Source organism: Scyliorhinus canicula, chromosome 7, assembly GCF_902713615.1.
Source record: "Scyliorhinus canicula chromosome 7, sScyCan1.1, whole genome shotgun sequence".
NCBI lineage: Eukaryota > Metazoa > Chordata > Chondrichthyes > Carcharhiniformes > Scyliorhinidae > Scyliorhinus > Scyliorhinus canicula.
The window spans coordinates 51,625,038-51,646,703 of NC_052152.1; the positions used below are offsets into that span (position 1 = coordinate 51,625,038).

General features: G+C 48.8%; 1 protein-coding gene across 2 annotated transcripts in view; it reads right to left on the reverse strand.

Annotated features, from left to right (window-relative positions):
• trim45 (tripartite motif containing 45) overlaps nucleotides 1–20,175 on the reverse strand; it is a 38,446-nt gene extending 18,271 nt beyond the window's left edge. For both annotated transcript variants that reach the window (XM_038802014.1, XM_038802013.1), the window contains exons 1-4: nucleotides 18,982–20,175; nucleotides 14,176–14,912; nucleotides 8,022–8,151; nucleotides 691–805 (exon numbers count right to left, since the gene is read on the reverse strand). In XM_038802014.1, coding sequence (XP_038657942.1) covers nucleotides 691–805; nucleotides 8,022–8,151; nucleotides 14,176–14,912; nucleotides 18,982–19,439 — 1,440 coding nt within the window. In that variant the 5' untranslated portion in view covers nucleotides 19,440–20,175. The remainder of the gene's footprint in view (nucleotides 1–690; nucleotides 806–8,021; nucleotides 8,152–14,175; nucleotides 14,913–18,981) is intronic.
• Between the last annotated feature and the right edge of the window lie 1,491 nt (nucleotides 20,176–21,666).

Sequence of the window (21,666 nt, forward strand, 5' to 3'; positions counted from 1 at the left end):
TCTGGTCCAGGATCATAATAGAGAACCATAATCAACCCCAAAACAACACTGGTTCAGATTGAATCCCTGGAGCATTTTGTCAGCAAAGAGTATCAGAAATGTACATTTTACAGCGATCACTTGCATGCATTCTAACACATATATTTTGGTGGTCAGATACAAACAGGAAACTCATTTCAAGATTCAGGGGAAAGGTTGTTAACTATTCTATTTATAGGTGTTGGTGGTGTAGCGATAATGTCACTGGCCTAGTATACCAGAGGTCCAGGCTAAAGCTCTGGGGACATAGGTTCAAATCTCACCATGGAGGCTGGTGGAATTTAAATTCAATTCATAGATCTAGAATTGAAAGCTGTTCTCAGTAATGGCAAACACAAAACCTGGTTGTCATGAAAACCGATCAGGTTCAGTTAAGTCCTTTAGGGAAGGCAATCTGCCACCCTTACCTGTTTTGTTCTACGTATGACTCCAGATCCACAGCAATGTGGTTGACTGTTAACTGTCCTCTGAAATTGCCAAGCAAGCCACTCAGTTCAAGGGCAATAAGGGCAGGCAACAAATAATGGCCTTGCCAATGGCACCCACACCCCAGGAACTTTTTTTTTTAAAGCATGTATTCAAGCCGAAAGTCATAATGTGATATGCCAACAGAATCTCCACCCTTTCGACCTCCATCCTTTGTCAACTCACCTGTACATGCTGGCCCTTTACACACACGCATCCCACATATGAGCCTGACACAAGGGGAGTGTATGTAAAACAATAAGTCCCATCATGATTGTCCTGCAGTTTTGTCTTGAGGCTGCTGCATGAAAGAGGATCAAAATATTCACCATAAATACTTTCATTCAGTTAAACAATGAGTTACTGTCAAGGTATGCACACCACACGTTCCTGAGCCTCTGTGACTGAAAATGTAATGGAAGCAACTGGTCTATTTGCCATATGTAACATGCAAGGCTCCTTAAACATTCTGAAATGTCGTCCAATGTTTCTATCTGTGACCCCCAACATAAATGTTAGGGTGAAATAAATTAAACACACTAGTGTTTAACTAGTTTAACTCCCACATAATACGAGTAACATGACAGGTGGCAAGTTCACCTACTTGGGAGAAAAGGGTGAACTTTGACCGATGATTTTTGAAGCTTGCCATTACTGGCTATTTTTTGTGCCCTCGGGTCTGGGTCTGTTTTTGACAGAAGCTAATTGCCATGATTGCTGTCACCTCCATCACTAGTGTATCATGTGACTACCAGTGTAATGGAACACAAGTTGGTTAGATCCTGATCTTTTCTTTTTTTTTAAATAATTTTTATTAAAGTTTTCACAAAATATCAACAACAAAAATATAAAGTACAATATGCAGAAAATGTAAAGGAAACTCAGTAACAAAAATAATAAATTAACACCCGCCCAAACACACAGCAAATATATACACCCAGACAAAACCTCCAATATATAGAAACAAAACAGAAATTAACCCCCCCCCCCCCCCGGGTTGCTGCTGCCACTGATCATTGTCTACCATTCTGCCAGGAAGTCTAGGAACGGTTGCCACCGCTTGAAAAATCCCTGTACCGACCCCCTCAAAGCAAATTTCACCCTTTCCAATTTGATAAACCCCGCCATGTCATTGATCCAGGCCTCAACGTTTGGGCCTCGCATCCCTCCACTGAAGAAGAATCCTCCGCCGGGATACTAGGGACGCAAAGGCCAGAATACCGGCCTCTTTCGCCTCCTGCACTCCCGGCTCCTCTGCAACCCCAAATATTGCGAACCTCCAGCTCGGTTTGCCCCTGGACCCTACCGTCCTCGACACAGTCCTCGCTACGCCCTTCCAAAATTCCTCCACTGCTGGGCATGCCCAGAACATATGGGTGTAGTTTGCTGGGCTCCCTGAGCACCTAACACACCTGTCCTCACCCCCAAAAAACCGGCTCATCCTTGTCCCGGTCAACACTTTGAACTGTAGGAGGCTGAGCCTCGCACACGAACAGGAAGAGTAAACTCTCCCTAGGGCATCTGCCCAAGTCCCCTGCTCGATCACCTCCCCTAGCTCCTCCTTCCACTTACCTTTCAGCTCCTTCACCGAGGCCTCCTCCTCCTCCTGCATCACCTGGTATATTGCCGAAATCTTCCCCTCTCCAACCCACACCCCCGAGAGCACCCTATCCTGTACCATGCGTGGTGGCAGCAGCAGAAATCCCACCACTTGCCGCCTAACAAACGCCCTTACCTGCAGGTACCTAAAGGCATTTCCCGGGGGGGGAGCCCGTACCTCTCCTCCAGCTCACCCAGGCTCACAAACATCCCATCCACAAATAGGTCCCCCAACCTCCTCATCCCTGCCCTGTGCCACCTCGCACACCCTCCGTCTATCCCCCCGGGACAAAACGATGGTTTCCCCATATCGGGGTCCACACCGAGGCCCCCAACTCCCTCCTGTGCCGCCTCCACTGCCCCCAGATTTTGAGGGTAGCCGCCACCACCGGGCTCATGGCAAAGCCCCACCCTCCCCTGTCTCATTGAAGGTCTAAACCAACAACGGGCCCAGCAAATCCACATACTTTTTGTAAAATTCGGCCGGGAAACCATCCGACCCCGGTGCCTTCCCCCCCCCCCCCCCCCGCATGCTCCCTATCCTTTTGGCCAGCTCCTCCAGCCCAATCGGAGCCCCCAAACCCACCACCAGTCCCTCCTCCATCTTCGGGAATATCAGTTGGTCCAGAAAGCGGCCCATTCCTCCCTCCTCCAGTGGGGGCTTGGACCGATACAGTTCCTCATAGAAGTTCCTGAAGACCCCATTGATGTCAACCCCACTTGGCGCCACACTCCCCCTCCTGTCCTTAACTCCCCCGATCTCCCTAGGTGCAACCCGCTTCCGAAGCTGATGCGCCAGCATCCGGCTTGCCTTTTCCCTGTATTCATAAATCGCCCCCGGGCCTTCCTCCACTGCGCCTCTGCCTTCCTGGTGGTCAACAGGTCGAATTCGGCCTGGAGGCTGCGCCTCTCCCTCAACAGTCCCTCCTCCGGCACCTCCGCGTACCTCCTGTCCACCCTCACCATCTCCCCACCAGCCTCTCCCTCTGCTCTGTCCTCTCCTTATGGGCCCTAATGGAGGTTAGCTCTCCCCTGACCACCACCTTCAGCGCCTCCCAGACCGTCCCCATTCGAACCTCCCCATTGTCGTTAGCCTCCAGGTATCTCTCTATGCTGCTGCGAGCCCGCTCGCTCACCTCTTGATCTGCCAACAGTCCCACATCCAAGTGCCACAGCGGGCGCTGGTCTCTCTCCTCCCCAGCTCCAAGTCTACCCAATGCGGGGCATGATCTGAAATGGCTATCGCCGAGTACTCGGTATCTCCTACCCTCGTGATCAGCGCCCGACTCATAACGAAGAAATCGATCCGGGAAAGGCCTTATGAACATGTGAGAAGAATGAGAATTCCCTAGCCCTCGGCCTTGCAAATCTCCAAGGATCCACCCTTCCCATCTGGTCCATAAGCCCCCTCAGTACTCTAGACGTCGCCGGTCTCCTGCCCGTCCTGGATCTGGAACGATCCAGTGTCAGATCCAACATCTTGTTGAAGTCTCCCCCCATTATTAGGCCCCCCACTTCCAGGTCCGGGATTCGGCCTCGCGTGCGCCGCATAAAGCTAGCATCGTCCCAGTTCGGGGCGTAAACATTAACCAGCACCACCCTCTTCTCCCCTTGCAACTTACCACTTACTATTACGTACCTGCCGCCATTATCTGCCACAATGCTCGGCGACTCGAATGAAACCCTCTTTCCCACCAGAATCGCACCCCCCCAATTTTTGCATCTAGCCCTGAATGAAACACCTGGCCTACCCACCTCTTCCTCAATCTTACTTGGTCCGCCACCTTCAGGTGCGTCTCCTGGAGCATGACCACATCCGCCTTCAGCCCCTTCAGGTGCGCAAACACCCGGGTCCACTTAATCGGCCCGTTCAGTCCCCTTATGTTCCAGGTTATCAGCCGGACCAGGGGGCTGCCCACCCCCCTCCCCCGCCGACTAGCCATAACCCCTCCGCGGCCAGCCACGCGCCCACACCCCACACTTGGCCCGTTCCCCACGGGGGCAGACCCCAGTCCCAACCCCCTCTACTCGCTCCACCTCCCCCTTGACCATACCAGCAGCAACACGGTCCCCCCCCCCCCCCCCCCCCCCCCCCCACCCCCCAGCTAGGACCTCTCCTAGCTGCGTTGCTCCCCCCATTGCACTCCCACAAGTCAGCCGACTCCTGCTGACCCCGGCTGCTCCCGGCCCTCCTTCGACTCCTCCCCTTGTGAGACGTGTCCTCCCCCTCCGTTGCCCACCCACAGGGTCCCCGCCTCCCCCTTCATCGAAGGACGGGAAAAAGCGCGCGCTTCCCCGCTCTGGTCCCACCCCTTCCAGCCTTCACCCCGGGAAAAGAGCGCGCGCTTTCCACCTGCCCGGCCCCGCCTCCTCTGGCACAGATCCTATTCACAGGCCCAGTCCTCTCACCCCCACCCCGGGCCTTCCCCTCCCCCGCGGGGGCCCCGTCCCCCCTACCGACCCTCCACCCCCCACTCCATTTATTTGCCTCCCTTCACTAACCCACCCGACGGACATAACCAAATCAGTGCCCCACTCCCCCCACCATCCACCCTAAATCGCGAAAAAACAAGAAAAAACAAGAACAGAGAGCAAACAAAAAGAACCCCCACTCGAAGTGTAACACAACCTCAGAACCCCGACCATCCCAATGCACGGCCCCTACCCCGACCCTCAGTTTGTGTTCAACTTCTCGGCCTGAACAAAGGCCCACGTCTCCTCCGGGGACTCAAAATAATGATGCCGGTCCTTGTAGGTGACACACACACACGCCGGCTGCAGCATGCCAAACTTCACCCCCTTCCTGTGCAGCACTGCCTTCGCCCGCTTGTACCTGGCCCGCTTCTTCACCACCTCCGCACTCCAGTCCTGATAAATTCGAACCTCCGCGTTCTCCCACCTGCTGCTCCGCTCTCTCTTGGCCCACCTGAGGACACACTCCCGATCAGCGAATTGGTGAAACCGCACCAGCACCGCCCGCGGCGGCTCATTAGCCTTGGGCCTCCTCGCCAGCGCTTTATGGGCCCCTTCCAGCTCCAGAGGCCCCTGAAAGGCCCCCGCTCCCATCAGCGAGTTTAACATAGTGAGCACATAGACACCCCCACGTCTGACCCCTCCAGACCCTCCGGGAGGCCCAGGTTCCGCAGATTCTTCCACCTCGACCGATTCTCCATCTCCTCGAACCGCTCCTGCCATTTCTTGTGGACCGCCTCGGCGCCTCCACCTTTACCGCTAGGCCCAAGATCTCGTCTTCGTGCTCCGAGACCTTCTGTCGGACCTCGCGGATCGCCACCCCCTGGGCCGCCTGTGTCTCCAGCAACTTATCAATGGAAGCCTTCATCGGCAGGCCCGCTTTAAGCTCCCTGAAGCAACGATGGAGAGCCTCCTGTTGCTCCTCCGCCCACTGCATCCACGCTGCCTGGTCTCCGCTCGCCGCCATCTTGCTTTTCTTCCCTCGCACTTTCTTTGGCTTCACCACGACTTTTTTAGTCGCCCTGCTCCTGGTCCAAGCCATACACTGTCGGGGGAATGCTGTAAACTCCTTCCCACACCGGGAAATGTCGAAAAATTGCCCTTGGGGGCCCTGAAAAGAGCCCAAAAGTCTGTTCTAAGTGGGAGCTGCCGAACGTGCGACTTAGCTCTGTATAGCCACAACCGGAAGTCAGATCTTGATCTTTTCTGATGTAGCAATGTTTTAGTCTGCTTTGAAATGAAATGAAAATCACTTATTGTCACAAGTAGGCTTCAAATGAAGTTACTGTGAAAAGCCCCTAGTCGCCACATTCCTGCACCTGTTCGGGGAGGCCAGTACAGGAATTGAACCCGCGCTGCTGGCCTTTAGCTTTTTGAATAGTCACAACTTTGACTGTTTATGCCATCTGACTGTTTTCAAAGGATTCAGGAGCAGACGCTTCATGAGGGATTATCCGTGGCCTGCATCTATAATAGCCAAACTAAATTGTGTAAAGGTGTGTGGTTTTTAATTGTTACTTGAAGATCTTAAAAGACAGATGCAGAAACTGTAAAGTTCCTCTCTAAATAGTTAGACTGATCACCTATGCCATATATAAATGGTGTCTCATGTTTGCTCAAAGTGTGATCATGAAGCAGTATCAGGACGAAGCTGACTAATTGTTGATCCTGGCACATTCAACAACAGATAGCAAACACATCCATAAGAAATCACAAATATTTTAATGATATAATGATGAGCCAAATGGTAGCCTTCTATACTTAACTGTCTAGAGTTTCAGAAGATCAGATGGAACACAAACATATTCAAAGCAGCAAAAATTCCCCTGCTTCAGAAAAATATTTGATACCATTTACTTTTTTTTAAAATTAATTTTTACAGGATGTGGGATTCACTGGCTAGGCTAACATTTATTGCCCATCCCTAATTGCCTTTGAGAAGGTGGTGGTGAGCAGCCTTCTTGAACCGCTACAGTCCATGTGATGTAGGTACACCCACTGTGCTGGAAGGGAGAAAGTTTCAGTATTTTGACCCAGCAACAGTTAAGGAATGGCGATGTATTTCCAAGTCAGGATAATAAATGACTTGGAGGGGAATTTCCAGGTGCTGGTGTTCCCAGGTATCTGCTGTGCTTGGTCTTCTGGATGGTAGTGGTCGTGGGTTTGAAAGGTGCTGCCTAAGGAGCATTGGTGAGTTCCTGCAGTGCATCTTGTAGATGGTACACACGGCTGCCACTGTGCAACGGTGGTGTAGGGAATGAGTGTTTCTGGAAAGGCTGCCAATCAAGCGGGCTGCTTTATCCTTGATGTTGTTGAGCTAATTGAGTGTTGTTTGAGCTGCACTCATCTAGTCAAGTGCAGAGCATTCTTTCACACTCCTGACATGTGCCTTGTAGATGGTGGACAGGCTTTGGGAAGTCAGGAGGTGAGTTACTCTCTGCAAGATCCCTCTCCTCTGACCTGCTCTTGTAGCCACGGTATTTATATGGATAGACCAATTCAGTTTCTGGACAATGGTAACTCCAGGATATTGATAGTGAGGTATTCAGTGTAGGTAATGCCATTGAATGTCATGGGGCAATGGTTTGATTCTCTCTTACTGGAGATGGTCATTGCCTGGCACTTGTGTGGCACGACTGTTACTTGCCACCTGCCCGCTCAAGCCTGGATATTGTTCAGGTCTTGCTGCATTTGAAATGGACAGCTTCAGTGTCTGGGGAGTCACGAATTGTGTTAAATATTGCACAATCATGCGCGAACATCCCCACATCTGTTGGAAGGTCATTGATGAAGCAGCTAAAGATGGCTGGGCCTAGGACACCACCCTGAGGAACTCCTGCAGTGATGTCCCAGAATTGTTTGGGTGCACTGAGGCAAACATGGGGAGAATGTGCAAACTCCATACAGACAGTGACCCCGGGCCAGGATGACACCTGGGACCTCAGTGCCGTGAGGCAGCAGTGCTAACTACTGTGTCACCGTGCCTCCTCCATAGAGTTTTAAACTTAATTTATGGAGCATATACTTTGAATAGAAAATCGGATGCTGAATAATTGAATCAAATTTACTTAATCAGATACAAGGGGCAGAATTTAATATAGATGACAGGGGTCTCTCTCGCACATCATCCAAAGAGGTAAGAGCCCCTCATGTTTCATTCTGGGAAGACCCACAAATCAGGCACTAAACTGGGGAGTGGGGGTGCTTGGCTTTTCCTGGATTCAAGAACCCCCGGGTCACTGGTCCCATTCCCCCGCCTCCTCAAGAGCTGTTGGCCAATCAAAGGCTGGAACCACTTTATTGCTCAGCAGAGCCACCAGGGAGATATTCATTTGCACTGAAGGGGTTGATTAGCTGACCAATAATCCAAGCTCAACTTAAGCCTTAAGCAAAGCATTTTGGCAGACATTAGTTTATGACCCAGTTAATTTGCCCAAAATACTCACCATTCTTTATTCTTCTTGTTGAAGATGCTAACCCGAATGGATTCACCGCCTCTCCCCATCTGCTTCCCAGATTGGTCATTACAGATTAGTACAAATTCACTTGATTGGTCTTGTCGAGCCACATGGAGGCCTGAATGTGAGCAGATTGGAACAATGTTATGCGGAACTCACTAATCTTTTGTCTCCCCAAGAATAGCTCTCACAGGAAATAACACTTATAAACCACCTATATCTAATGCCCCCCCCCCCCCCACATAACCTCGATATGTATATTACGTAGAAGTCATGAATTCACGAATGTAACTCAGAGCACAGAGTAAAGCTCTGACTGGCGCTGTCTGCTGCTGGCTTTGTTTGTCACTTCTGTTGACTGACAATTGTTCTTCTTTTGCTGATCCCACCCTGTCCTCCCGGATCCCTCTTCCACTCCTCCATGTTCCAGACCCATCCCAAGTCTCCCACAAACCTTCCCCCCACTCACCTGTCTTACCCTTGCCAGTCCCTTGCCTCCACACAAGCTGCCATTCTCCTACTTTCCTAGCCTCCACACAAGCTGCCATTCTCCTACTTTCCTCTATGTGCTACAGTGCTCAACAAATAAAACAACAGACCTCAGCCACAAATGCAAAAAGACTGGTGCCACCTTTAAACAAACATAAAATAGTTGCCACAACGTCTGTGTGCTTCTGACTTGATTATGAAGACAGGGTTTAATTGCAAAAAGTTTTAATATGAGTATTCATGGAATGCAAATGCAGGGTGGAACACACCATGAGACAGTGTGAAACGCAACCCAGTGCCAGGCCACTGCCTTCATCTCTGCATCTGTGTAATTATGTAATTTCAAGAAGGAATTAAGGTATAGCTCTTGGAGCTAAAGGGATCAAGGGATATGGGGGACTAGGGTATTCATTGGCCATGATCATAATGAATGGCGGACCAATCTCGGAAGGGCCGGATTGCCTCCTCCTGATTCTACTTTCCATGTTTCAAGCCAACATAAGGAAATCAACATTTTGGGTCCTCCTAATTAAGTCGCCTTGCCCGCCTCCTTTCCGGCTCTCACAGACCCTATAAAATATCGCCTGCTTTCCCAATCCTCCCACAGCCAGCTCACATTCTCAAACAGCATCATTTATTTTATTCCCTTCCCCAATGTACCAACATCCCACTCAAAGGGCAGCACTAATAGTTCTCAGAATTCTACCATTGGCTGGCTGCAATTGTACAAATGGAATTATGCAGGACAAGGGATCTTCACAGATCTTGTGGACAAGTACCCTACTTCCACTCAGTTCTGGTAATCACCAGTAAACCCAAAATCAAAATGACAGCTTACAAAATGTAAGATCTCAATCCAGCAATTAAAAGGCTTTCAAGTCCCTCAGGTCTAACACTTGTTAAACAATTTTCAGACATGAATAGAATTTACAATGTGGAAACAATAATAATTATGTGAAGCAACTATGGTAACCAGACATCTCACATCACTATCTTACATTACTATCTCCAACAGGAACATGCTCAATTTTGCCTTTGTGCCTCACTTGCAACCACTGGTGAGATTCACACAAGCAAAGTTTACAGCTAAAAAAAACTCAGCACTTCTCGTTCTTTAGAGCTGTGGCATACAAAGTATGTATTCCGCCCATACACGTTCCTGATGTGAATCTCCTGTCAACGTTGAATCCCTTAGTGCCTCTAAATCTATCAATCTCAGACTTAATATATTCAATGACTGATGAACATCCACAGCCTTCTGAGGCACAGAATTCCAAAAATTCACAATGCACTTTAGTGAAAGAAATTTGCCTCGGCCGGAATTAGATGTGGGTGTACATATACACGGTGGGCTGCAGTGGTTCAAGATGGCGGCAGCTTACCACTACTTTCTCAAGGGCAATAAGGATGGGAAATGAATGCTGGCCTAGCCAGCGACTGCATCCTTCTTGTGACCTCCTCACAACTTACCTTTCCCTTAATTAATTTTGTATCATCAGCAAACATTGCACTTCCTTCTCATGCAATTCAGTGATATGGGGCGGGATTCCCCCGTACCCGGCGGGGCGGGGGTTCCCGGCGGGACGGTGTGGCGTGAACCACTCCGCCGTCGGGCTGCCCCAAAGGTGCAGAATCCTCCGCACCTTCAGGGGCTAGGCTGGCGCTGGAGTGGTTTGCGCCCCACCAGCCGCCGTGGAAGGCCTTGGGCGCCGCACTAGCCGGGCCAAAGGGACCCTGCCGGCCAGCGCAGGTCCACGCATGCGCGGAGCGTCAGTAGCTGCTGACGTTATCCCCGTGCATGCATGGGGGGGGGTTTCACCTACACGTTGGCCATTGCAGAGGCTGACACGGCCGGCGCGTAGGGCAAGAGTGCCCCTACAGCACAGGCCTGCCCGCGGATCGGTGGGCCCCTATCGCCCCGCGCACCCCCCCCAGGACATCGGAGCCCGCCCGCGCCGCCGGGTCTTGCCGGTAAGGGACCTAGTCTGATCTACGCCGGCGGGACTGGCAAAGAACGGGCGGGACTTTGGCCCATCGCGGGTCGGAGAATCGCCGGGGGGGCCGCTGCGAACAGCCGCCGACCGGCGCGGCGCGATTCCCGCCCCCGCGAATCTCCGGTGCCGGAGAATTCGGTAGCCGGCAGGGGCGGGATTCACGCTGCCCCCCGGCGATTCTCCGACCCGGCGGGGGGGGGGGTCGGAGAATCCCACCCACGGACTGTAAAGAGCTGAGGCCCAAGTACTGATCCTTGTGCTGTCCAACTGGTTACAGCAAAAAATGACCCATTTGACTTCCAGTGGCGGCGATGTGCTGGGCGGACGCACATCAAGTGGTTCTCCTCCCAAATGAACCCAACGGGCAATTTATTGGGAATTTCGGCTTAAAAAGCCCAGCGAAAGATGAAAGACGTAAGAAAGGAACATGCCTGGCAATAACAAACAGAGGGGTCGGCGAGATATTAGGAGCAGTAGCGAAGGAAAGGGGCAGGAACAGCGGGCATGCAGAAAGGCGGCCACACGAGGCGACACTGAGGTTCAGGCGAACCAGGAGGGGGAAAAGCCAGCGAACCAATCAGCGGAGCAGGAGGAGGATGCGGCGACCACCCCCCCCTACCCCTCAACTCCACTCCCACCCCCACACAGGGAGACAAATGGAGAAGCGTGCTGAAAAAGGAGCTAAACGCCATGAAGTAGGCGATCATGACGGAGCTCCACACGATGATGAAGGAGGTGACGTCCGAGGCGACAAACACAATGCAGCGAACCATAGAAGGTCTGGGAAGGAAGCTAGAGGCACAGGAGAAAACAATCCTGGAGTTGGAGAATTCTGCTTTGCACCAGAGTGACAGGATTGTAGCTCTGGAAGCCGAACTGAGAAGGTTGGTGATGGCCCAGGGGAGCCTAAGAGGGAAAGTGGAGGACCAGGAAGACAGGTCCAGAATGTCAGAATAGTGGTAGTGGGCCTACCAGAGGTGATAGAGAGTAGAGACCCAATGGGCTACATCACCCAAATGCTGGGCAAGCTAGTGGGGAGGAAGGACTTTCCAAATCTCCCAGAAATGGACAGGGCACACAGGTCGCTTTGGCCCAGGCCCAAAGCCGAGGAGCAACCCAGAGAGCTGCACCCGGTTACAGTACCGAGGCAACGGTGAAAGCTGCAGGGGCTGGAAAAAGGATCGTAACAGAGAGCGGAGGGCAGACTGCAAACCGATACAATAATGACATGAACTTCATGCATATGTCTTTTTACGCAGGACTGTGCTGCCTCATTTTCAAGCTCGTCTCTTCCCTCAATGTGATGAGGAGGGACAGGGCAAGGGGAGCGAGAGTGAGAAAAGCAGGCAGGAGGGTGAGATAAGGGGTGGAAGGAGGAGGGTGAAGGAGGGCCAGAGCTAGACAAGCACTGGGAGGGCACCGTACTAGAGAGGCCAACAGGGGAGGGCAGAAAGCAAGGGTGGGCCACGGCGCACCTCTCAGGGGAGAGGGAACGCCTAGCACAAATTGGAGGGGGAGGAGGTAGAAGTGGGGAAGAAATCAGAGGGGGCTCAGAAGGACAGGGGCTGGGAGGGTGAGAGGAGTTGGGGGGAGGGAGCGCAGGACAGACAAGAAGCAAAAGGAAAGTTGGAGGAAGAGAAACGAAACGGGCGCAGGCCTCGGTAGGGCGAGGAACCAGGATGGCACTGCAAGTAGCCACTCGGGAGGGCCCCAGGGCGAAGTGAGACCCTGGAGTGCAGGGGTGCATCCACGTGGTGTACAGATAGTTGGTGGCCATGTTGGGTGCTCCCTGGACAAAGGGAAACCCCGGAGCGCTGGGGCCCGACCACATGGTGAGAGCGGCAACCGTGGCCATTTTGGATGGCCCCCTAACAAAGGGGCACCCCGGAGGGCAGGGGCGCATCCATCAGGTAAGTATGGGTGATCCCGCAGGACTGGGGGGGGGGGGTCGGAAACCCCCCATCAGAACTGTTACCTGGAACGTAAGGGGACTCAATGGCCCGGTGAAAAGATCCAGAGTCTTCGCCCACTTCAGAAGCCTAAAAGCCGACATAATTTACCTGCAAGAGACGCACCTGAGGGAGAAGGACCGACTGCTGATAAGGAAGGGCTGAGTGGGACAGACGTACCATTCATGCTACGGGACGAGGGCTAGGGGGTGGCAATACTAATTAACAAGAGGACAAAGTTTACAGAAACCAAGACAGTTACGGAACCAGGGGGACGGTATGTCATGGTCAGCTGTGTCCTGGAAGGGGCACCGGTGGTACTGGCAAATGTGTACGCCAGAGCTACACATGGGGGAGGGGGCCAACGCCCTTGCTTTCGCTTCCCTATTCGCACGCCGGAGAATCCTGCTCGGCTGGCGAGCAGCAGCACCACCCAAAGCTGCAGACTGGCTCGCTGACCTCTCTGAATTTCACCACCTGGAGAAGATTAAGTTAGCCATCCGAGGGTCACAGTAAGGCTTCTTCGATACATAGTGGCAGTTCGTCAGGCTGTTCTAAAAACTGTTCGAGGCCAGCAACGAGGAGTAAGTTAAAAATACAGGAGAGGAAGACAGGGGGGAAAAAACAAGATAGATGAGGAACCAAAGAACTGCGCAACCCAGGGGGAGAAGAAGATGGAAGGAAGGTGGAAAAGCCACAAAAAAGGAGAAGGGGGAGGGGGGTAACCATCCCTCCCTGAACACAAAAGCAAAGCATTGCTGAAGCCAACAGTGGGGGGGGGGGGGGGTTACACAAGGTGGGAGAGGGCGGGGGTGCGTGGAGACAGAAGAGACCATAGACCGAACCAGAAGTTGGAGAAATGTATATAGGGTCAATTAAAGGAAGGGCAGGATAAACCTTTCTGTACAATAAAGTAATTTAACGCAGGGAAGTCAAATGTGATGTATATATACATCAATTGTTTATAAATATGAAAACTGTCAATAAAAAGATTTTTTTTTTAAATGACCCACTTATTTCTGCTCATTAACCAATCCTTCATCGGAGCTTGCTGCCAGCTTCATCATCGCCCTTGTGCAGTACCGGCCGTGAACACTGCTCGCACTAGCACTACTGGTGCATTGAGAGGTACTGGTCTCTGATTGGCCAGCAGCTCTCTCAGTCAGTCTTTCTGTCTCCAAAAGACATAAATGTCACCTTCAAGCACTGGTTTTGAACTGACTGCGAGGCAGGTTTTCTTCCCCTGTAGGCTCCCCCACCGCACGGCTCCCCCCCCCCCCCCCCCCCCCAACCCCCATCCCCACCCACAAAATCTGAAGGAGACCAAGGACACCAACTAGTGATGATTTGCCATTCCTACTGTAAAAACATTGATATTCCATCGTTCTGCAGTCATCATAGAGCACAGCAAACATGGAAAACAGAGGTGATATTGACTTACCTTCATAAAACTGCCCGCCCATGAGACCACCAGCATGGTCTCATTTCCTTAACACAGGCTTTCCCGTTACTCATTGACTAGGCTGCCCAGTTAACAGTTCTCACCTCATATTCGGCATTCCCCTTCCACACTACCATGACCTCACACTGCCACTTGTACCATGACCTTCAATCCTCACATTGCCACCAAATCCATGGAAAATGCACAGTAATTCAAAACTTCAAAATAAATGCAACACTCGAAAAGTTGTGTCAATCTTTCTTGCTTACCTTCACCCTGAAGAACACACTTGCTGGGATCAACTGCCTTTGTGACAATGATTCCGAATACTTCAAATCCATCACATTGTCCCGCTCTCTCCTGTGGCTGGAACTGCATTCCATCATCCTCTCCAGGGTGAGTACTGTAACCAATTTTATTCAGCTGTTTCAACCGGTTGACTACCACACATTTGGTTAGAAGGATTTCCACATGAGAGCCACTCGTCAGCAAGTGCTCTGTGAAATCCACTCCAGTCCTCATATCTGCCAGGATCTGGTCCAATTGTATCTGCTGCAGATTCAGGGAGTTCTCCCTCTGGGCTCTCAGCTCCTCCAGTTCTTTCAAAAGTTGATTCCGATGGTTTTCCAATGCTCTGATATAACCGTCTGTAAAGTTATTAATTTCTTTGGCCATCATTCCCAGTCGTTCTTGTACCAGCTGCCGAGCATTAGCAATCTTTTGCAAAGTCTCCTGCAGAGCACCGATATGTGGCTGTGTTTGCTTCAGTAGCTCCCTGATGAAACTGCCATGCTTGCTAATGACACTAGCAATAAAGTCACAGTTATGTCCTCTGTGGTCCACCATACAACAATCGCGGCAGACCAGACGATCACATGTCTCACAAAACATCCTCAGCTCCTCCGCAGGATGAGCAGAGCATATGATGGGCTGAACGAGTCTCTCATTTCCACCTTGCAGGTCCCTCAGCGCCACTGTGTTGTGAGAAGCAGTCATCTTCTGCCTCCTGCAGGAAGGATTTGTTTCACAGCTTAACTATCATGACCACCAAGATTAATTTCTGATTTTGATGAGGTAAATTTAACTGCAATGTGGTCAATCTCATATCATTTATTAATTCTCAACAAAGACATCTTCCATTGAAAAAAGCTCAATGAAAAGAATGAAACAACCCTGGCTAGCTAAGGAAGTGATGCATGGTGTCAAATTGAGAACAATCCATACAATGCTGAGAAGATTAGTGATAGGCCAGAAAAGGATGACTATGAAAAAGAAAAATAAGTCAAAAAGGAGGAGTGAATCAGCAAGAAATATAAAAATAGACAGTAAGAGTTTCAACATTTAAATTTAAAAATTAGAGTACCTAAATTAAATGTGAATCAGTTAGAGGATGAGATGGAAAATTGGTCATGGAAAACAAGGAAATGGTTGACTTGTACCAAATATTTTATATTTGCCTTCCTAGTAGAAGAAAATTAAAAGCATCTCAAAATAGTAGAAAACCAGGAGGAAATTTATGGAGAAAAAATGCTTGGCGAACGAAAGGGACTAAAGATGGATAAACCCACTGTCCGTGTGGAGTTTGCACGTTCTCCCCGTGTCTGCGTGGGTTTCGCCCCCACAACCCAAAAATGTGCAAAGTAGGTGGATTGGCCACGCTAAATTGCCCCTTAATTGGAAAAAAATAATTGGCTAATCCAAATTTATTTTTAAAAAAATAAATAAATAAAGATGGATAAACCTCCTCCACCCGAGGGCTTGAATCCTAGGTTCTTGTCGGATGTGGCTGCAGAATAATGGACACATTGGTTGTAATTTTCCAAAATGCTCTAGATTCTGGAACGGTCCCAGGGAATTCGAAACTGCAAATGTAAAGTCCCTATTCAGAAGAGGAGGCAGACAGAAAGCCAGTTAGCCTATTTTATGTCAGTGGGGAAATGCAGGAATTTATTTGTGGAAATAACGTAGGACATTTACATAGAAACATAGTAAATAGGAGCAGGAGGAGGACATTCAGCATTTCCAGCCTGCTCCGCCATTCATTCTGATCATGGCTGATCATCCAACTCAGTAACCTGTTCCCATTTTCTCCCCATATCCTTTGGTCCTTTTAGCCCCAAGAGCTATATCTAACTCATTCTTGAAAACGTACAAAGTTTTCGCCTCAACTGCTTTCTGTGGTAGAGAATTTCACAGGCTTACCACTCTCTGGGTGAATAAATTTCTCCTCAGCTCAGTCCTAAATGGTTTATCCCATGTCCTTAGACTGTGAATATTGGTTTTGAACACCCCGCCCTCCCTGCATCTACCAGAATTTCATAGGTTTCTAGGAGACTCTTCCCCCCCATTGTCCTAACTTCCAGTGGATATAATCCTAACCAACTCAATCTCTCCTCATACGTCAGTCCCACCATCCCAGGAATCAATCTGGTAAACCTTTGCTGCACTCCCTTTAGAGCAAGAAAATCCTTCCTCAGATAAGACCACCAAAACTATATTCCTGCCATGGTCTCACTGAGGCCCTCTATAATTGCAACAAGACATCCCTGCTTCTGTACTCAAATCCTGTTGCTACGAAGGCCAACATACCATTTGTCTTATTTACTGCCTGCTGTATCTGCATGCTTACTTTTAGTGACTGGTGTACGAGGACACCCAGGTCTCGTTGCACATTCCCCTCTCTAAATTTATAGCCATTCAGATAATAATCTGCCTTCCTGTTTTTGCGATCTAAGTGAATAACCATTCTCACATCTCATTCTTATTTGGCCATCTCATGGCATGATGATGGCAGAGGATGAACAGCAGCACCCGCTCGCTACCACACTTAGAAATTTTTCTGGAGAATCATGCTCATTGTTTCTTGTCTGTCAACCAGTTTTCTATCCATCTGAATACACTACCCCCAAAACTATGCACTTTAATTTTATACATTAATCTCTTATTTGGAAGGCACATGTCAAAAGAATAGAATCCCTACAGTGCAGAACGAGGGTATTTGGCCCATCAAGTCTATGCTGACCCTCTGAAAGAGCACCCTACCTAAACCCATTCCCCTGCAACCCCATAATCCCACCTAATCTTTGGACACTAAGGGGTAATTATCATGGCCAATCCACCTCCCCTGTACAATGTTGGCCTGTGGAAGGAAACCAGAGCACCCGGGGACAAAGTGCAAACTCCACAGTTACCCAAGATTGGAATTGAACCCGGGTCACTGGTGCTCTGAGGCAGCAGTGCTAACTACTGTGCCTCCATGCTGCCCTGAAAACCTTCTGAAAGTTTAAATAAACCACATCCGCTGTGGAGGACACAAGAATTACAGAAATACACAGTATAGAAGTTTCCCTTCAGCCCATTGAGTTCTGCACCGACACATGAAAAACACCTGACCTGCCTACTTAATCCCATTTGCCAGAACCTGTTTTATAGCCTTAAATATTATGACATGCCAAGAATTCATCCAGGTACTTCTTAAAAGGATGTGAGGCAACCCATCTCTACCACCCTCCCAGACAGTGCATTTCAGATCGTCACCACTCTCTGGGTAAATGGGTTTTCCTCACATCCCCCCTAAACCTCCTGCCCTCACCTTGAGCTGGTGTCCTTTTGTAACTGACTCTTCAACTAAGGGGAACAGCTGCTCCCTATCCACCATGTCTATGCCCCTCATGATTTTATACTTGTCAATCAGGTCACCCCTCAGTCTTCCCTCCTCCAACGAAAACAACCCAAGTCTATTCAACCTCTTAAATGATTCATAGAATCATAGAATTTACAGTGCAGGAAGCCATTCAGCCCATTGAGTTTGCACCAGCCTTTGGAAAGAGGACCCTACTTAAGCCCACACCTTCACGCTAAACCCGTAACCCAGTAATCTCTCCTTCAGAATTTTCTCCAATAGTTTCCCTACCACTGACGTGAGACTCACTGGTCTGCAGGTTCCTGGCTTACCTCTACAACTCTTCTTAAATAGTGCAACTACATTAGCTGCTCTCCAGTCCTCTGGCACCTTCCCCGTGGCCTAAGAGGAATTAAAAATTTGGGTCAGAGTCCCTCCAATCTCCTCCTTCACGTCCCACAGCAGCCTGGCATACAATTCATCCAGACCTGGAGATTTCCCCACTTTTAAGCTTGCTAACACCTCCAATACCTCATCACTCCCTCTGTCAATTTGCTCAAGAACCTTGCAGTCTCTCTCCCCGAGTTCCATACCTAAATCCTCAATTTCCTGGGTGAAGATGGATGTGACGTATCGGTTCAACACCCTGCCAATGTCCTCTTGCTTCACCCACACATTTCCCCCGTGGTCCTTGATGAGTCCTATTCTTTCCCTGGTTGTCCTCTTCCCATTGATATACTTACAGAATATCTTGGGATTTTCCCAACTTTTACCAGTTAGAGCTTTCTCATATGCCCTTTTTGCTCTCCTAATTGCTTTCTTCAGCTCCATCCTGCACTTTCTCAACTCCATTAATGCCTCTGTGGATTTGCTCCCTTTGTACCTGCTAAAAGTTTCTCTTTTCCTTCTCTGGAAAGGAAGAAAAATAGATTACTATGTGGACAAAACTTTGGCAAATGCAATGTCATATGGGAGTCTCCCATGTTCTACGCTGCTTAAACATGAGCTCATCTAACTCTGCTGTCAACCAAGTCCCCTTTACCGATCACCCTTCTGCTTGCTGACCTATACTGGTTCAGGTGAAGAAACTCCCCTTTTAACATACACATTCTTTGTTTTCAAACATGGTTTAGCTTAGTTGGCTGGACAACTAGTTTGGGATGTTGAGCAAAACCTGGAGCGCCAGTTTAATTCCCATACCGCCTTCTCAACTTTGTGGTGACCCTCAGGTTAAATCACCAGCCGGCATTCCCTCAAAAGGGAAAGCAGCTGATGGTCATCTGGGACTATGACAACTTTACTTATATATGTATATACACACACACACACACACGCACACACACACAAGTTCATCTTGGGATAAATGGGATGCCGGTATAGTTCACTAGAATAATTTTCTGTGCATGTGATAAACAAAGCTTTAAGAATGCTGTCAAACCCCAGTGACCCTTACCTGTGTGCTTTTGAACAGAAATCACAGAGATTTGTCGAGCAGATGTGACATCTTCTTTCAGCATTTCCATCGTTACAAAGATCACAGACTATCCTGCAGTTGGATCTCTTCAGGCTCTCCAATAAAACTTCATTCAGAATCAGATGGTTACTGGTCAGCCCTCGAAGACCAGCAGCGGGTACGTGCACCTCATAATCACAGACTGGGCACAGGATACAGGCCGCAGACTCGGTGCAGTCCAGAGATCCTCCTGATCCAGACTCACCTTCCCCTCGAGTCCTGGGAACGGAGAACTGCTGCAAGCTTCGAACACAGTCTAGGCAGAACGTGTGAAGACAAGGCAAGATCTTCGGATCGGTGTAAACGTTTTTACAAATCAAACACTGTATTCTGCAGCTCCTTGGACGTTCTGAACTCGTCGAACATGTTGTAAAAGCATTTTCCTGACACTCCGACATTTTTGGATAACGCACACACGCCTAAATCAAATTAAATTTCCTAAATTCAAAGTATATTTTAAAAATCTCAAAATCCTCAAGAGTTCTGATTGGTTGATAACAATTGTTAAACAAGATTATAAATCTGAATTTTAAATACTTTTCTTCATTTGATTTTTTTTCCACAGTAGCTTACTGACCTACAGGGTCGAAAATATGTTTTTCATCCTTTAAAACTCTCCACCCTTTTTCTCTGCAATATCAAGGCAAATTCCTAATAAAGATGATTTTAGAAATCAAGTCATGTCGCCAGCCCCAGAATGTTAAATCACTATTTTAAATCCTTAATGCATATTGCAGATGTTGTCAAGCGATCAAAGATGTTAAATTTCCAACCATGTTGTAACTAATCGCCTAATTTGCAGACAGTGATCATTATTATAATGTAGGCCACCAACTATGGTCATCTGGTGTATCAAACAGCACCAGGTTAATTAATGTCTTCCTACTGAATATAAATCAAACTTTCTCTAGTCTCAAGTCCCCGTTCTTTGCTCAAACAGAAGAATCAACTCCGACAACTTTCCATTACTTTGTTTCTTTAGACATTCCCCGTTGTTTAAATCCTCATTGTGCAAAATCAGATTATGCTAAAAACGTGCAACATCGAACTATTAGTCCAGGTTGAAGTTTCCAAAGCGAAGGAGTTTCCAACAAAACTTTTCTCCCAAATTCGTCACTTTTAAACATTCCCCAACTTCTCTTGTGATTGACAGCCAGGCAGACCAACCAGCAGTCCGCACACCCAGCTCAATCCACCAATCTAAAACAGGAACGTTAGATTAAACAATACTCCGCAGTTTTTCCTGAGCCGAGAGTTTCCTCCAAGCTTCAAGTGGTCGTGGCTGGGCGCTGCTGCCAGTGCAGGTCTGGAGGGCTCGTAGCAAGACATCCAGCCCGTCCCAAGTCGTTTCATGTGTGTTCACAAAAGTCAATTACACCTGTCAAATTTGCATCAAAGCAAAACACTCAAAATGCTGGAAATATACAGTAACATCTGTGGACTGAACAGAAAAGTCAACATTTCCTTGAAGGGAGCCTTCGTTCAGTTGGTAACATGTTGATCTCGGAGTCAGAAGGTTGTAGGTTGAAGCCCCACTATCTCCAGTGCAGTGCTGAGGGTATATTCCTCTGTCAGAGGGACCCATCTTTCAGATCAGATCAAACCAAGGCATCATCTGCTCTGTAGAAGAGTCAAAAGGACTAACTCTGTTCTTCTTTCTCCAGACATTATTTATTAAATAATAGAGCCCACGTTTGAAATATGAGCTGTTGTTTCAAATGGGCAAAAACAAAAAGCATGACACACCATAAGGCCACTTTAAGAAAATTATTCAGTACATTTCCCTTCTCTTCAATAAACCTAGAATAAAATCCGAACTCTTGCTGGACTCTTTCCATCCACTTGCATTTTAGCACAGATATCCCGCAGAGTAGTAGAGCTGGAGGAGATTACAGCTTTAGGGAGGGGCATGGTCAGGGATGGATTTGAAAACAAGGATAAGGATGTTAAAATCGTCTGCTTGGAGCTAATGTAGGTCAGCGAGCAGAATGGAACTTGGCAAGATTTAGGATATGGACAGAGTTTTGGATGAGTTCAAGCTTATGAAAGGTCCATGGGGGGGGGGGGGGGGGTTAATTGGGTGAGGGTGGAGCCAACCAGGAGATAGTCAAGTGCGGAGGTAACAAAGGCATGGATATATATGATTGTTTCCTTGAGAATAACATGACTAACCCACCTCCTGACTCATAAAACCTGTCCACTATCTACAAGGTATGAGCACGGAGTGGGATGGAACATTTCCCACTTGCCTGGATATATGCACCTCCAATAAAACATGAGAAGCTCAGCACCATCTAGGGAAAATCAGCTATGTTATACTGAGAGGATGGTGGTGCTGTAGTGGCATCCTAGCACTAGTAATTGGCTGGGGGACACGAGTTTAAATTGTAGCTGATAAAACTTAAATTCAATTCATTAATAAATCTGGAATAGAAAGCAAGTGTCAATGATGATGATCATTAAATCATCATCAACAGAGGGCAGCACGGTGGCCTAGTGGTTAGCACAACCGCCTCACGGCGCTGAGGTCCCAGGTTCGATCCCGGCTCTGGGTCACTGTCCGTGTGGAGTTTGCACATTCTCCCCGTGTTTGCGTGGGTTTCGCCCCCACAACCCAAAAATGTG